Raw genomic sequence first — 13,031 nt, 5'->3', positions numbered from 1 at the left:
TTACACTCTCCATTGAAATATTTTCTAGACCACGTGGGAAGGGGAAAACACAAGACAACTGGGGCATAACTCAAATGGTGCATGTTCTCTATCTCCCCACACACACTCCATTATGCTAAAACTCTAATATCTGAACACTGCTTAAAGATATTTTACATTAAAATACTTTACACCAATTTGCAAAATTTGTCTTAAAATTTATCTTTCAACAGAAAAAATAGCACTTATTGAAGTTTTTCTGTATTAATTGTACAGTCTTCAACAGAAATGATGTTAATGTTTACAATTAATCATTGCTTTATATAAACTATAAATAAAACTTACAAAAAAAAATTACCAAAGTTTTCCAAAGGCGTAGTACTTATTGAAAAGACAGCTCCCACCATAACAGTGGAAACCAGAAGACAGGTTGCCATTTCTGTTTCACAGGATATGGAAGGGATTCTGCAAAATTAACCCACGTAAAAACAAGAGTTATATGAAGAGCTATACAGAAAAATGTGATCAAATAACATCAAACACATTACTATTATCAAATAGAAGCAGAGTGAACTAGATTGAAGGACTGCCTTCCATAACTTAATGTTTATTATCTTGGACAAACCTTCATGGAGTTAGAGAACCTGGTCTAAATTTGGCTGAAGCAGAGTAGGGAAAAAGGAGGTGATTTTACTTTCCCAGATAATATACCAAGGTTTGATTTTTATTCAGCAGGCTTATGAGTCTTCCTATAATTATTTGGTCAAATGTTAGGTTTATGCATTTACTTTGAATTAAAACAGCACCCTATATCCAGCCTTAGTTATGAGCAATATGACTGGTTTCTAAAATTTTAATCGTTCCAACAGATAAAACAAAAATCTATTACAATGTCCCAATCAAGGTTATATTTACTTAATGGCCACAACTGTGCATCATGGCAAACCATGGTTTGGCTCAATGTGTATTTGTCCTAGTGAGCCTTTGGCTTGTGTACATCCTATCCTTCTTCCTCCTCCCATGCAACTAAGAAGTAGTTTGGAAACATTCACTTTTAGTTAACCAGTTTCTGTGTTGTTTGGACCCACATTGAATGAATGAATATATTTTATTACGGTCATTGACCAATACCAACAGTACATTTAACAAACACTCTATACAAAATATATTAACACATTAAAACTACCAACATCTAGAAAGTCAGTTCAAAACAATTATATCAACAGACCCACATTGATAGTTATCACTAGCTACAGCTAGTTTCAACCAGCCAGTTTCAGAAACTATAGGTTGTAGCCAATAGTAGTCCTACTTAGAGTAGATTCATTGAAATGAACAGGACTTAAGGTAAACAAACATTGGATCCAGCTCTAACTATCGTTAGTGTTAACCACAGAAGAGAGGGGATGGGTGAGCATGCAAGTCCAAAGGTTGCTGCAGCTCTTTCCTGGTTGTGATGTTGCATTAAACCATGGTTTAGCACGGCATTTGAACATGGCCAAAATATTTGATACTATTATAGAGCAAAGTGCATTTTAGTGTAAGTATTTTATTTCACATACAGTCATATATAAATCAAAATTAATTAAGGACAATACACGACTGTGGAAAAGGTTCATTTACAATATTTGTTATTGTGACTACGTAGCACAGATTCACTATACATTTGTTATGACATTTTTTTTAAAAAAAGATTCTTAACCAGTTGGTTGTTTTACCTTGCCACTCTAGCTAGCACAGAACATGACAGCTCCAATTCTCTTCTCTTGTGTTCAATGACTGTGTCAATTTTGCTGATCTCTATACTGGAATATAATTTTTAAACATATTTGAATATAATTTTAAGCCCTTAATTTTATGTGCACATTTTAACAGGCTGAAACAAAATATAAAAATCCAACAACATACGCGTTTCAGGATGAAAGAATAATTACCACTCAGAACACTTTACATTATGTTCTCTCAATAGTCCTGTATGGTGAGGCAGTATTAGTCCTCATATAGCAGACACATTGACTTAGGCAGATACTAGCCTCATTCAGACAACGCTAAACCAAAAGTTTAGTATTACGAAAACTATCAGCAGTGAGCTCGGTGCTCAGCCACTCCTCCTGTTATTTGTTCTTCTAAAATGCTATAAACGTTTATAAAGGAATTATGCTTCTTGCTGAAGAGTTCTTGAGTTTTACTTGTGTGTGCCATGGTGACCCAAATCTATCAATTTCTTATCAGTTCATCTAGAATATGCATGTGTAACTTATTCTCCCTTGTGGTATAGCACAGTTTGCCTAGACAGAGCAAGCTACAGTTAATCTGAAATGGAAGTTCCCAGCGTCCTCCTTGCAGCTCTGCCATAGTGGAAGAGGGTAATCCATGAGCAATTATGTCTGAACATAGCTACTGGCTTGCTTAGGCCACCTAAAGAGTTCACAGAAGTGAAATTTGTACTGGACAATTTCTGACACTCATGTCACACACCAATAATATGCTATGCTTCACAAGTAAGTGCTTTAAAAGAACAGATATAAAAGCCATCTTATTTCCAAATTCAGTGTTTAAGAGTATTTGCAAAGATGTAGGCAGAGTAGGATCCACTTGAAAACTTCTCTTTTTGTTGCAATTTATCAATATTAAGCGTCTTCCCCAACCTGGCATCCTTCCAATTTTTGGGACTACAATACCAAGCAGCCCCAAACCGGCTGGCTGGGTATATGTGCTGGGAGTTGAAGCCCAACACTTCAGAAGGGCACCAGGTTGGGAAAGGCTGAGCTTTATGTTTCTCCAGAAAGCTGAGGCAGTCATACTAACATTTACAGAACTACAATACTACAACAGTCAGTGTAAACAAGAGATTCATACTAACCACTCATTTTGATAATTAGAAGATTCGCCAGGGAAACTACTATTAGAAGAAAATCTATCACAGAAGTTACTTCTGAAGAATCTGTTTGAGCAGGTCTGTCTTCTGGGCTATAAAATAAAGTTTTACATTTATCACAATACTATAAATATCTACATCCACAAAACAAAAGAGGAAACTTTTCAGATATAAGAACATTAGATGAAAACTTGGTTTCTTTTTCCCCCAGTCATAGACATGTAGAACAGACTTGACAGCCATCTAGACTCTGCACTGAGACACAGGCGTTCATAGTTGTACATTATGTTCAAGTATCTTGGGGCTTGCTTTCATTGCTATGTCTATGAACAGGGAAGGAAGGGAGGCAGGCCAAGACCATAGCTCAGTACTAAAGCACATGCTTTGCATACAGAAGTCCAAAGTTCAATCTACAGTAAAAAAATAAATCAGGTAACAGGTGATGAGAAAAATCTTAATGTAAAACCCTGGGATATACATACTGGGTAGATTAACACTGTTCCTCTATTATTATTATTATTATTATTATTATTATTATTATTATTATTATTATTATTATTATTATTTTGCTTAAGTAAACCAAGTTTTTTTAAAATTCAGTTTAAGACACATTAGAAGAAAACATATAATTTAAAAAAACCATTGTAAGGATTTTGACAATACTAAAAAGCAATTACATACACCAATATCAAAATGCACTTCTGCTTCCAGTAATCAGGATGCCAAGTACTAACAAGCTTTTGTGATGTTTCCTTCCATTTCTTAGATTCAGTCTCACTCCATTAATGATCCATTCTCTATATGAAGGAGTCTTTGAACATTTATAACTACCTCAGCATTCATAGCAGTTATCAAAACAGTTAATAATGCCTTTTTAGAAAAAGCTGATTTAAAAACCAAATGAATACAGCTTTCAGATATCGTTGTAAGACGTATTTTATCATCCATTAACACAACCGTTGCCCCAAATACCTGCATAGCAGGACATAACCACTATGGGTTGTATCCAACATTACCCCTACTTAGATACAGCCCTACAAAAATATAGCGAAAAATGTTCCGTACAGCATTAGTTAGCTATCCATAAAGTTTATCTTTTACACACACACACACTCTTAAGAAGCATCTTTATTTGAATAAAAAAGAATCCAAACTTATTCCTTAGAATGCTCCAGATTCTATGAACTAATAATGGATGTTTGAGAGCTCAGAAGAACCAGAGGATAAATTTGTAAAGGCTAGTTTAAAATTAAGCTAAATACTGACATTAATATAAGTCTATGAAGAGAAACAAATCCACACAAGCCTAAACAAGTTTTAAAACTGCAATGTTCTAAATGAAAATTACTAGAAAGTTTTACTATTTCTGAAGATAAAATAATTGGACAAACCTTGCTTTTCTTCACAGAATTTTTATTTTCTTCCTCATTTGAAGAATCTTCATAATGATAAAAATGCAAAATCTCATTTTAATTTTATGCTTTTAAGAAGTAAGGCAGTTAGCAATTTAAACTAATTTTAAACAAACTTATTTTGCAAATATTTTAATATTGCAAAAGCTCAAGCAGAGAAACATACAATTTATGAAGAAAAACACAATGGACATAGGAAGAAATACCCATTGGTTTGTTGTTGGTTTAACTGCTGGGTTGTTTACCGCTTAAACAACCGAGCACTTTAGGTTCATATGCCACACTCAACAACGTGTGACCATCCAATCATAGGTTGTTGATTAAAAGCAGAAGCTGTGGGCTCATGAGAGGCAACACTCCCACTCCGTCCCATTTGTTCCTGATAGCCCATGGGTTATTTTAACCTATGGGCTGTTATTACATGCAAACCAGATCAATTACTGGGAAAAGATCTCAAAACTATTAGAATATATCCAGAATAACCTGTAGGGTCATAAAATATGTATTTGATGCTTAATCCATATAAATTCATAACACAGTGAAATTCAGCAAACTATACAACTACCTCTGTACCTTTCATCTCCTCACCACACCCCTTGCTGAAGCAGTATGCCACAACGCCAGTTTCAGGGTAACAAGAGAGTGCTATTGCACTCAAGTCCAGCTTGTGGGTTTCCTGTACACATGTAGTTGGCCGTTATGTTTTTAACTTTCTGGATCAGACCAGAGACCATCTAGTGTAGCATTCTGTTCCCACAGTGGCTAACTAGATGCCTATGGGAAGCCCACAATCAGGACATGAGCACAATAGCACTCTCATGTTACCCTGCAACTGGCATTGTGGCATACTGCCTCTGATACTCGATGTAATATATAGCCTTCATGATTACTAGCCATTGATAACCTTATTCTCCATAAATTTGCCAAATCCTGTTTTAAGCTGTCCAAGTTGGAGGACATAAGTACATCTTCTGCTAATGAATTCCTACCTGATTATGCATTGTGGGAAGATGTACTTCCTTTTCCCTAACCTGAATTTCCCACCCTTCAGTTTCAAAGGATGATCCTAGTTTCGCGCGCATGTGCGTGTGAGAGAGAGAGAGAACACAAAATCTTCTGCTTATGCACTTCTTCCATACTATGCTTCATTTTATGCATCTCTATCATATCCCCACCCCTTGGTTTTTTTTCAAAGCTAAACAAATCTAATGACATTTCTAACAAAAGGTCATGCTGGAATTAAGCACTGCCAAAATATATTGGCTATTAACCTAGAATTTGTCACTAAATACATATCTGAGCACTCCAGTGCCTGTACCACTGGATGGCAGCAAGTATGCAGAAATGACTTCGTTTTTCCAGATAGTTTCATGAGACGAGCTAAGGATTTGGACAGGATCCAGAAGTCAACACATGGCATTTCTGTGCATATAGGAAGACTCCGGAGAAGAGTCCTCTGCACCACAAAAGCTGTTACCCAAAATTCTGGGGTCCTTTGTGATGGTGTTGTAAGCAAGTAAGAAAATATACAGGTATGTGCACACCTTGAGAGGATCTTTGAATCAAAGACATAGATTTGATATATTTTAGGAAGTTCAGATACAAATCTTAACCCATGTGTCTATATATGCGTGAGCAAAACTTGTGCATAAAAGTGTTTCCCTACTCACTTCAAAGCATGGGCCACTTGTGTGCATGCAGAGGTGCAGCCAAGCCTGAAATACTGGACAAAGTGTATACAGGCACACAGAAGATATCTGTGAGCACCAGAACTCTAGCAGCAACCTGGATCAAAGCCTATATGTCCCATCTCTCCTAACATACTGAAACTTCAGAATGTCTTGCTTTGCTGAAATCTGCTAAGATAATTATTTTGATAGTATACTTATAGTAAATACTAAGAGCATTCAAAGCACAATGTATTTTTAAAATTTCAAAGGGAGGGCAACTTCATGACAGAAAATGCCAACTTACTGTGTTTTTGGTTCCAGCCTTTACAGGAGTTTGCTGCTGAAGCTCTTCTGTCTGCATTTTCCTTTTTTCTGCAAACACACAAATCAGTCACTTACAATGAAATAATTTTGTGTGTACTAATAATGGATGTGGGCCACATTAGGAAACCTCTAAAGAGCTTTGGGCTGCAACACTATTTTCCTAAGAGAAGGTTCCATTGAACTCAGTGGGCATCATTTCTGAGTAGACAAACTGCATTCCGAGTAGGATTACATTCCCAAAGAGCTTTAAAATCCAGAATCTTAAACACACACACACACACACACACACACACACACACACACACCCCTAAGATACTCTAGGCATTTGAAGAATATATAATGACCCTTTCCTGATCTTTGTCTCCACAGAAGAGGAAAAGTTCTCCAATATTTGTCAGGGCAGGAGGCTGTAGCATGTTCATCTAAAGGTATTTCTCTGATCAGATTGATATAAATGTGTAATATTACAAGATGTATCTGTTCAATGCAATGAAGTAGATATGACATCAACAGTAAAGGAATCGTTAGCATAACAAACTGGCAAAATAAAATACCTTTCATTTGAATCCAATGTACAAAAGTAGGTTAAAAGCTTGAAGATATTTCAAACCTGAAAGCGAACTTTTAAAATATTGTAAGCACATTTTATATCATGCATTTTTATATCACACGTTACTAACCTTGTGCAGTTTTTCATTTTCATAGGGCAGTACTTGCCCTCACTACAGCTATGTAGGTCATCTTTTTTGCTTACTTGTTGCTTTATCTGAACCTGCAAGGTATATTAATGTTATAATTAGTACAGCAGTTTCCCCATTCATTGGATTTAATATTTATGGTCTAGAATTAAGTTACATAGATGGACATAGAAGCTCATTCACTTGTTTAAAACACGATAAAAATGCCACTACAGATACACAGCATTACTCCACATTGTTATAAAGGAATTCTGTCAATGTGGAAACATGTTCTCATTCAAGGGCAATGAGCAAAGCAAAATCAAACAAAGAGTATGATGGTACCTTAAAGACTAACAAATTAATTCTGGCATAAGTTTTTGTGAATACAGTATACTTCATTAGATGTATGAAGTGTTAACCTACAAACTGGTGGAATCAGAAAAAGACTTGAGCTTCACATTTTCTACCCATCTATAGTTATAAGATACTATACAACTATGAGGTCTGCATCATATGGGTGTTCTAAATATTTACTACCAAGTTCTCAATGTTTTCCTAGTTTATCATCCTGAAGTCAAGATGACTTTTGGAAAATGCAAAGAAAGTCAGGGACCCAATCCAGGTGCCCTTCACATCTTTGCCACTTTTTGTGCTGCTACACATCTTCACCAGCCTCTCTTTCCTGTCAGCAGCCCTCTTGAAATTAGCACCTGTGAGACAGTTGCATGCATCCAACAGTGTATACAGGGGACCAACTGGATCTGCCCAAATGTTAATGCAGGGTTAAAACGTTGCCTGGAACCTAAATATTATGATTTCAATCATAGAATTGGTACCATGTCCCACTAAAAAAAGGAGGGAATCTTTATGCCTTTATCTTTCTATCCTTGAGTTAGACAACAGCGTCAGCTAAGGATAGTGTGTCTCCTCTGAATGAATGCTTAAGAGTCGGTAATGGGCTGGATGAGGAAAAACAAACTGAAGCTGAATCCAGACAAGACGGAGGTGTTTGCTGTCAAAGGCCATAACCTGGGTTTGGAGGTGTCAACCGGTTCTGGATGGAGTTACACTCCCCCTGAAAGACTGTTCGCAGCTTGGCGGTGCTTCTGGATCCGTCACTCCAAATGACAGCCCAGAGAGATGCGATGGCCAGGAGTGCCTACTATCAGCTTCGGCTGATACGCCAGCTGCGCCCCTTCCTAGAGTTAGAAGACTTAAAGATGGTAGTGCACATGCTGGTAACTTCAAGGCTCGACTTCTGCAATGCACTCTACATAGGGCTACCTTTGTGCCTAGTCTGGAAGCTCCAACTAGTTCAAAATATGGCAGCCAGGCACCGGTACACCTAGGCGTGACCATATTACACCAGTTTTAAAATCTCGTCACTGGCTGCCAATTAGTTTCTGAGCAAAGTATAAAGGGTTGGTTATTACCTTTAAAGCCCTACATGGTTTGGGTCCAGGCTACCTGCAGGATAGCCTTCTCCCGTACAATCCGCCCTGCATACTCAGGTCCTCTGGGAAAAATCTACTTCACCTAGCAAAAACTAGATTAACAACTGTTACCCAGAGGACCTACTCTTCTGCTGCTCCCAGATCGTGGAATGGCCTGCCGGAGGAGATTCGTCAACTTGACAGTCTACTAGCATTCAAGAAAACTATAAAGACTGATCTCTTCCGGCAGGCCTATCCAGTGGAATTTTAAGATGTTTTTAGAATGTTTTAGGATGTTTTTTAGGATGTTTTTAAGAATGTATATTACGTTTTAATTCAGTTTTATGTATTTTATCGCTTATTGTTGTTCCCCGCCTCGATCAAAATGGAGAGGCAGGTAAGAAATAAATTTATTATTATTATTCATATTCTTTAAGATTTTTAATAGCACATAACAATGGATCCATACATTTAGGCTTGGTTTACTAGCTAGACATTATTTGTACATGCAGAGGAATGGGGGGAGGGTGTCTATTCTTACTTTGTACAGTGTTTCAAAGAAGGGGGAAAGAAGTGAGAGCAGGGTGAAATAAAAAACGGAAAAGTTTGATCTGGTTCATATGTTGTACTAATCAATCGTTTAGAATGTTGTAAATGAGATGCACTAAACCTTGGGTTTGTGCTCTTCCTCCCTTTCTTCCCCTTTCCACACAACCTGGAAGATCAACTCAGAAGATTTTGCTTCTATTTAATCACAGTGTGTCATGTCAACTGGATCCAGAGTTGTGGTTAATATGAATTATAGTTCATTTAAAACAGGCCATCTTCAATAACTATAGTTTGGCTCATTGAAACTAGCCACAGTTGATGTTAACCAGTTTGTCACTGCAACAAACCTGCAGTTAAATAAAAGTAAAAACGACAGGGCAAGCTGTGATTAAATGAAAGTTGAAGCCCCTACTCCTCCTCTGAGCCATGTAGGAGAATGAGAGAAAGGAGGAATGCATAAACCCAATCCTCACTGTGACTCAGCCTTGCTCTTTCATGTTGCACAAACCATGGTTTACATGACATGAGAAGGCAGACATCATGTCTCTTCCTCACCCCACCCCTGATTTTTCAGCACGACAGAGGATTCAGGACAGAAGATAAGGTCTTGTTTAAAATTGAATAAGCAGTACAGTGTCACACTGATTCTACCTTCTGCAAAGCCTGCAGACAGATCAATCCCTCCCCTTGCCCAAGACTTCTGCAGTTAATAGAAAACACTTGCTGTACAAATCACATTAAAACACTAGAAGTTAGCTTTAGCTTTCATCATGTTTATTCTATGGGGGGGGTTTGCAGTTAATGTGGGACATGCCACATGATTTGTAGCATATATTTGAAATTGTTCAATTTACTCTTACTCCACTGCATACATTGTTTGTAAAAAGCCAGAACAAAAGTGTATTAAGCAAACACCTGATTAAAAGAAAAACAAATGGAGGCAAATTACTGCAAATAAACAACTTGTCTGTTTTTGGTATTTTTAAAAAATCCGATAGCATATTTCAAAAAACTCCAGTGAAGTAAAACAACAATACTTGACTATACCCAGCATGCCTTAGGGCACAATCCTATGAAAGTTATTTCTGTCTAAACTTGCATAGGATTGCTCCCTTAGTTACTAAATATTTATTCAGATCTTTCAACGTCTATAAGCCAATTGATTCTAATCTGACGATATAAATTAAATCATGGAATTTTAGAGTTGGAAAGAACCAGGAGTCATCTAGTTCAAACCTCCTGCTCAAGTCAGCAGTCTTGTAACTTCAGCATCCCTGACAGATGACCATCTAGACTCTGCTTAAATACTTCCAGTCAGTGATGTGGGGCAGAACATTTTCTGGAACTTGATTTGTCTGTGGAAACTGTACTTTTATATTGTGGTTTGAAGCTTCTGTATTATATTTTATGCTATATTATATTTTATGCTGTTTTAATTTTTGTGAAACGCCCAGGGAGCTTCGGCTATTGGACAGTATAGAAATGAAATGAAATAAATAAAATAATGTGTCTATTTCTAAAATTATTTTTTATATAAAAATCATTAACAACAATTGATGCCATTAAAATGTTAAGCAAACTTAGCGGTTTCAAAGCAGTAACTGCTGGACAGCATCCATCATCACGCTAACAAAAGGGAGTTCCTAGAAGCTAATTTCCCTCTCCTTTGCCCACCAGCACACAACCCCTTCCCCCAAATCTTACACAGAAAGTACAGGAGTTCTCCTGAATGGGGCTGGCTATAGCATGAGAGGGGCAAGAGGTAAGGGGGGGATCATGCTATAGCCGTGTTATTATAACATGGAAAGTTATAATAAAACCACTAATACATATAATAATTCAAATAAAAAATCAAGTTATGACTTCACCTGGGGACGTGAAATTAGAATCAAAGCTAGAATACTTATTTCGTCTCAAACTAGAAGTGAAAGCGAAACCTTCAAAATTACAACAGTGATTAAGTGTTGTTTCACTTTCACTTTCAGCAACCAAACTTTCCACTTCTTTTCTTGAGTTGGGGAAGTTGGAAGCCACTTTAAAGCAGTCATAATAATAACACCTGGGGGGATCTTGTGTGGCATCATTATAATGAATCCACTGAAGGAAGGAAGTTGGTAGATGTAAATATTGCAGGCAGGAGCATGCTAATGCCACAGTAAGAATGAAGAAATCTTTAACATGTGGGAAATGTCCTGAAAGATACAGGAAGCTAATACAAAGAAGCAATGGAACAACACCATCTAAGAAAATTGTACTTCAGGAATTCTACGAGTAAACAAATATGTTGAACAACATTTATAGTAGAATAGGATCTACATTGTTTAAGTTTTTTAAAAATATTAAGCACTTTACAGAAGTTAAAACAGCTCTAGACTTTTATTTTTTCATTTGAAATATTTATATCCTGCTTTTCTTCTTGCACTAGCAGCCAAAATGACTAACAAATGTAATAGATGAAACAGTTAATTATCTCAACTCAGTAGAGCTTAGTCCTCTGGTTGAGGCTAGATTATGCTTCATTTTGGTTCTGCAGTCCAAGGGCAACATACTTCCTTTCTTTCAGGGAGGGGGAAAATGAGGTCATTCTCTGGCTGTTGATAAGGAAAAACTAGAATATGAAAAGCAAATTAAATAAATAAATAAATGCCATTTTGTTACATGAACTTAATGACTCATGTGAAATAGATCTGGGGAAAGAAGCAGCAGGATACTCTGCTTTCATGATCAGTGTCACCATATACGCAATCCACCATGAGTACTGTTCAAGGAAGTCAAGCTTTTTACAAGCACTGTGAACAAAATGTCAAAAAAAATATCAAGAAAAAGCAGATGAGACTTTAGCTCAAGCTCTATTTGTTCACCTCGTTCCATAACTGAAAATCGATACTGGAAGGAACATTGTAAACTAAATAAAACTGAAGCAAATAAAGCTTGAAACTTACCTTTATGCAGTCTTCCAATGCATTTAGTTTATATACAGCTTGGAACTGTTTGCGGTCAACTGGACATGAAGCCCTAGTCTGAAAGAAGGTTTTGTTCAGTCTTCAATATTTCATAATGAATCTTAAAAAATGTTTTAAATACATAGCATATGTATTATCTGTCAATGCTATGGATCAAGAGATTCAAGAAAACCTGTATGGATATTCCTCTGCGTTCCATTGCTTGCTGTTAATTTAGGGCTCCAAATAAAATTGTTTAATCAGTAAATCAACTGAAGTATTAACTCATTAATCAGGGGGGGGCAATATTTAATCTGTGGGGTTACAATTTCAACAGCACAGTTGCTAATTTTAAGGGGATTTCAGAAACATTAAGATAGCCTTTCCTCCTAGCAAAGAGTGGTAGTTTGTTACATTTAAAAGTCTCTCACATGTTGATAATGCACCTCTATATTAATGTTTCAGTAATATGAAATGAACAACAGAAAATGCTTTAATCTATTGACAGTCCTAGTAGGACCTCATTTCTACCATTGCTTCTATTTTTATAAACATAGGGCTGGATCCAGATTTAGACACATGCAACAGGCCTGGGGGAAGCAGACTACCCCACCGACTCCTTCCCAAAACAGCTATTCCAGTCCCTTTAAAATGCTATGGGTCGGGGGGTGCTCAAAAACCAGACAGAAATACCTTTTTCTAGAGGGGCTGCCATAGGAAGGAGGCAGGGAAGCCTGGTATAGAACATGATGAAATCAACAAGGTAGAAAAGTGTACAATATGTGAAATGACTAGCCTAGTGCAAGTGTGCAATTCCACCTTGGTCCCACACATGTCACAGCCCATAGGGGAAGCTATGCTACCTTATTGCAGTCATAATGCAGACCTTGTCCAGAGTAAAGGGGAAAACCAGAGACTGCTGCACAGTAGTAAACCCTTATACAACCAACCTGCAACATATTTTCCAGGTTCTGGCAATCAGCTAGCCTGGTAAGAGTTGTGAAGCATACAAACATACTCTTTTGGAGTTATCCCTCCCCAGTGCTGACCCCTCTTCTCAAACTGCAACTTGCTTCTAGCCAACCTGCAGAGTAACTGAATGCAACCTGCACATCAGTATTAGCTCAATTAATACTATGCTAGCAGACATGAAAGTTGCTTGTG

At 37.1% G+C, this 13,031-nt stretch overlaps 1 protein-coding gene across 3 annotated transcripts in view; it reads right to left on the bottom strand.

Annotated features, from left to right (window-relative positions):
• The window catches only part of SCAF11 (SR-related CTD associated factor 11), a 39,798-nt gene that overhangs the window by 13,830 nt on the left and 12,937 nt on the right, over nt 1–13,031 (bottom strand). For all 3 annotated transcript variants that reach the window (XM_063133971.1, XM_063133972.1, XM_063133973.1), the window contains exons 4-10: nt 11,868–11,945; nt 6,944–7,035; nt 6,244–6,311; nt 4,249–4,295; nt 2,843–2,949; nt 1,698–1,784; nt 338–444 (exon numbers count right to left, since the gene is read on the bottom strand). In XM_063133971.1, coding sequence (XP_062990041.1) covers nt 338–444; nt 1,698–1,784; nt 2,843–2,949; nt 4,249–4,295; nt 6,244–6,311; nt 6,944–7,035; nt 11,868–11,945 — 586 coding nt within the window. The remainder of the gene's footprint in view (nt 1–337; nt 445–1,697; nt 1,785–2,842; nt 2,950–4,248; nt 4,296–6,243; nt 6,312–6,943; nt 7,036–11,867; nt 11,946–13,031) is intronic.

The sequence above is a fragment of the Elgaria multicarinata genome, chromosome 9, assembly GCF_023053635.1.
Source record: "Elgaria multicarinata webbii isolate HBS135686 ecotype San Diego chromosome 9, rElgMul1.1.pri, whole genome shotgun sequence".
NCBI classification, from domain to species: Eukaryota; Metazoa; Chordata; class Lepidosauria; order Squamata; family Anguidae; genus Elgaria; species Elgaria multicarinata.
This window is presented reverse-complemented; position numbering and strand designations above follow the sequence as displayed.